The 2,731-nt window shown below is 49.9% G+C and overlaps 1 protein-coding gene across 2 annotated transcripts; it reads right to left on the bottom strand.

Annotated features, from left to right (window-relative positions):
- Positions 1–281: 281 nt before the first annotated feature.
- LOC309539719 (tigger transposable element-derived protein 1-like) lies at positions 282–2,481 on the bottom strand. Of its 2 annotated transcripts, none has more exons than XM_082236051.1 (2): positions 2,264–2,481; positions 282–1,677 (listed from the first exon to the last, which is right to left on the bottom strand). In XM_082236051.1, exon 2 carries the CDS (start codon positions 1,491–1,493, stop codon positions 390–392), a length of 1,104 nt encoding a protein of 367 aa, XP_082092177.1. In that variant the 5' UTR covers positions 1,494–1,677; positions 2,264–2,481; the 3' UTR covers positions 282–389. The 2 variants fall into 2 exon arrangements, with proteins under 2 accessions (XP_082092177.1, XP_082092178.1); XM_082236052.1 differs by lacking the exon at positions 2,264–2,481 and having other exon boundaries at positions 282–1,250; positions 1,287–1,779.
- Between the last annotated feature and the right edge of the window lie 250 nt (positions 2,482–2,731).

Genomic DNA, 2,731 nt, shown 5'->3' with positions numbered 1-2,731 from the left:
TCTGGCAAATGTCCCTCAGTTCTTTGGAGGACAGCCATTCCTCAGTTGCTTCCTCCTCTTCCAGCCAGGCCTGCTCCTGCGCCACCTCTGCCTGCAGTTCAACCAGCTCCTGGGTGGTCAGCTCGTGGTTGTGCTCCTCCACCAGCTCGCTGACGTCCTCCTCTGTGACCTCCAGGCCCATGGTCCTCCCCAAGGCAACAATGTCCTGCACCACTGTTGACTCTGGTGCATCAGAGTTACATGGTGCAACACAGTCTGGCCACAGACTGCGCCAAGCACAATTCAAATTTCTCTGGCTGATCCCGTCCCAGGCCGTGGTGATCATCTTCAAGCAGGTGACGATGTCGAAGTGGTCCTTCCAGAATTCCCGCAGGGTGATGGTGGTGCAATCAGTCACCTCGAAGCATCGCCTGAAAAGCTCCTTGGTGTAGAGTTTTTTTAAAATTGGCGATGACCTGCTGATCCATCGGCTGGAGCAGTGGCGTGGTGTTAGGCGGCAGGAACATGATGTTGATGAAGCTGAACTCCTCCAACAAGTCCACCTCAAGGCCTTTAGGATGAGCAGGAGCATTGTCCATCAGAAGCAAAGCCTTCAGCGGCAGGTCATTGTCCAGCAGGTACTGTTTGACAGCAGGGCCAAAAGCAAGATTGACCCAGTCCACAAACAGCACACGTGTGACCCAAGCCTTACTGTTGGATCGCCACATGACACTCAGCCACTCCTTGTCGACCTTGTGTTTCTTGAAGGCCCGTGGGTTCTCCGAGTGGTACACAAGCAGGGGCTTGATCTTCAGGTCGCCGCTTGCGTTGGCACAGAAGAGCAGGGTCAGACGGTCCTTCATGGGCTTGTGGCCAGGCAACTTGGCCTCCTCCTGTGTGATGAAAGTCCTTTTGGGCATCCTCTTCCAAAACAGCCCAGTCTCGTCGCAGTTGAAGACCTGCTGTGGAACGTAGCCCTCCGTCTTCACAACCTCCAGGAACTCCGCTGCAAAGTCTTCAGCCGCAGGAACATCAGAACTGGTAGCCTCTCCATGCCTGACCACGCTGTGGATTCCAGATCTTGCCTTGAACCGGTCAAACCAGCCTCTGCTTGCCTTGAAGACTTCTGGCTCGCCTGAGGCTCCTGGCTGTTCCCGGATGAGGTCTGCGTGCAAGGCCTTGGCCTTCTCACAAATGACGGCCTCAGTCACTGTGTCCCCTGCACGCTGCTTCTCTTCTATCCAGATGAGGAGCAACTTCTTGACCTCCTCCTGAACAGCTGGGCGGTTCTTCACGATCCTGGTGACTCCCTTGGCTGCATCAGTCGCAAGGATCTTCTCCCTCATCTTCAGGATGGTCCCGATGGTCGATGAGTTCCTGCCGTACTCCCTGGCGAGGTCCGTCACACACATTCCGCCGTCGTGCTTCCAGATGATCTCCTTCATTTCCAGCGTCACCTTCTCCTTCTTCCTCTCGCCGGCCTCCGCAGCAGCAGCAGTCTTCTTGGGTCCCATGGCAGCACAGCTCTTACCTTCGTAAACTCAGAAAAAGAAAAAGAAATATCAGCAATTCAAACCCAGAACCAAGTCCTTGAATTCCAAACACCCAACCCAAAATCCAAAAACCCAAAAAAAAGTTTTAAAAGTTTAACTTACGAAATGGCTGCAAATCACCAAAGTCTTCAAAATCCTCAAATGGCTGCAAAAGAAGTTTTGGAAAAGCTTTAAAAATCACCAAAGTCTTCAAAAACCTCAACTGTTCCCCCAGCCACCCACCCAGCACACAGAAATTGCAAACCCCTCCCCAACTGTTCCCCCAGCCCCTCCCCAACTGTTGCAAACCCCTCCCCAACTGTTCCCCCAGCCCCTCCCCAACTGTTGCAAACCCCTCCCCAACTGTTGCAAACCCCTCCCCAACTGTTCCTCCAGCCACCCAGCACACAGAAATTCAAACCCAGAATATATATTTTTTTTTAAAAAAATGACCCAATGGTCACAGAAAACCATAAAAATGCAGGAAAAAACCACACAAGCTCCCAGATTCTTGCAAACCCCTCCTCAGCTGTTCCCCCAGCCACCCAGCACACAGAAATTCAAAACCCAGAATTTTTTTTCAAAAAACAACAACATGGCCCAATGGTCACAGAAAACCATAAAAATGCAGAAAAAAACCACACAAGCTCCCAGATTCTTGCAAACCTCTCCCCAACACCAAGTCCTTGAATTCTAAACACCCCAACCCAAAATCCAAAAATCCCAAAACAAGTTTTAAAAGTTTAACTTACCAAACAGCTGCAAAAGAAGTTTTGGAAAAGCTTCAAAAATTCAGCAAAGTCTTAAAAAAGCTCAAAAAGGCCACCACACCGCGTGCAATGTGTTGCTCCTCGAAGTCAAGTCACAACTGCACCTCTTCAAGCAATGCACCCTGGGTATTAACGGTTTTATGAAAAAGGAAACAAACTTGCAAGACGTTTTCGTCTTGCGAAGCAAGCCCATAGGGAAATTTGTCTTGCAAAGCAACTCGAAAACGAAAAAACCTTTTGTCTTGCGAGTTTTTCGTCTTGCGGGGCACCACTGTATTAGGCAGAATTACATGCATACAAAATTGTGTACATTGGAATATTCATCGACAGCAGCCCTTCAAGGGTGTTCAGCGTGGGTGTTAAGATCAATAGGACGATATGATGATGAGTCGCATAATGGTTTTGAAGAGCTGAAGATGGCATGAGGGATGTATCATTGCCTGCGGTGTA

The sequence above is a fragment of the Podarcis vaucheri genome (assembly GCF_965113315.1).
Source record: "Podarcis vaucheri genome assembly, chromosome: 8".
NCBI classification, from domain to species: Eukaryota; Metazoa; Chordata; class Lepidosauria; order Squamata; family Lacertidae; genus Podarcis; species Podarcis vaucheri.
The sequence above is the reverse complement of the archived record's forward strand: the minus strand, read 5'-3'. Positions and strand labels throughout refer to the sequence as shown.

Excerpts from the sequence above, each read along its gene's own strand:
- LOC309539719 (XM_082236051.1), bottom strand. The coding sequence starts at position 1,493 with ATGGGACCCAAGAAGACTGCTGCTGCTGCGGAGGCCGGCGAGAGGAAG.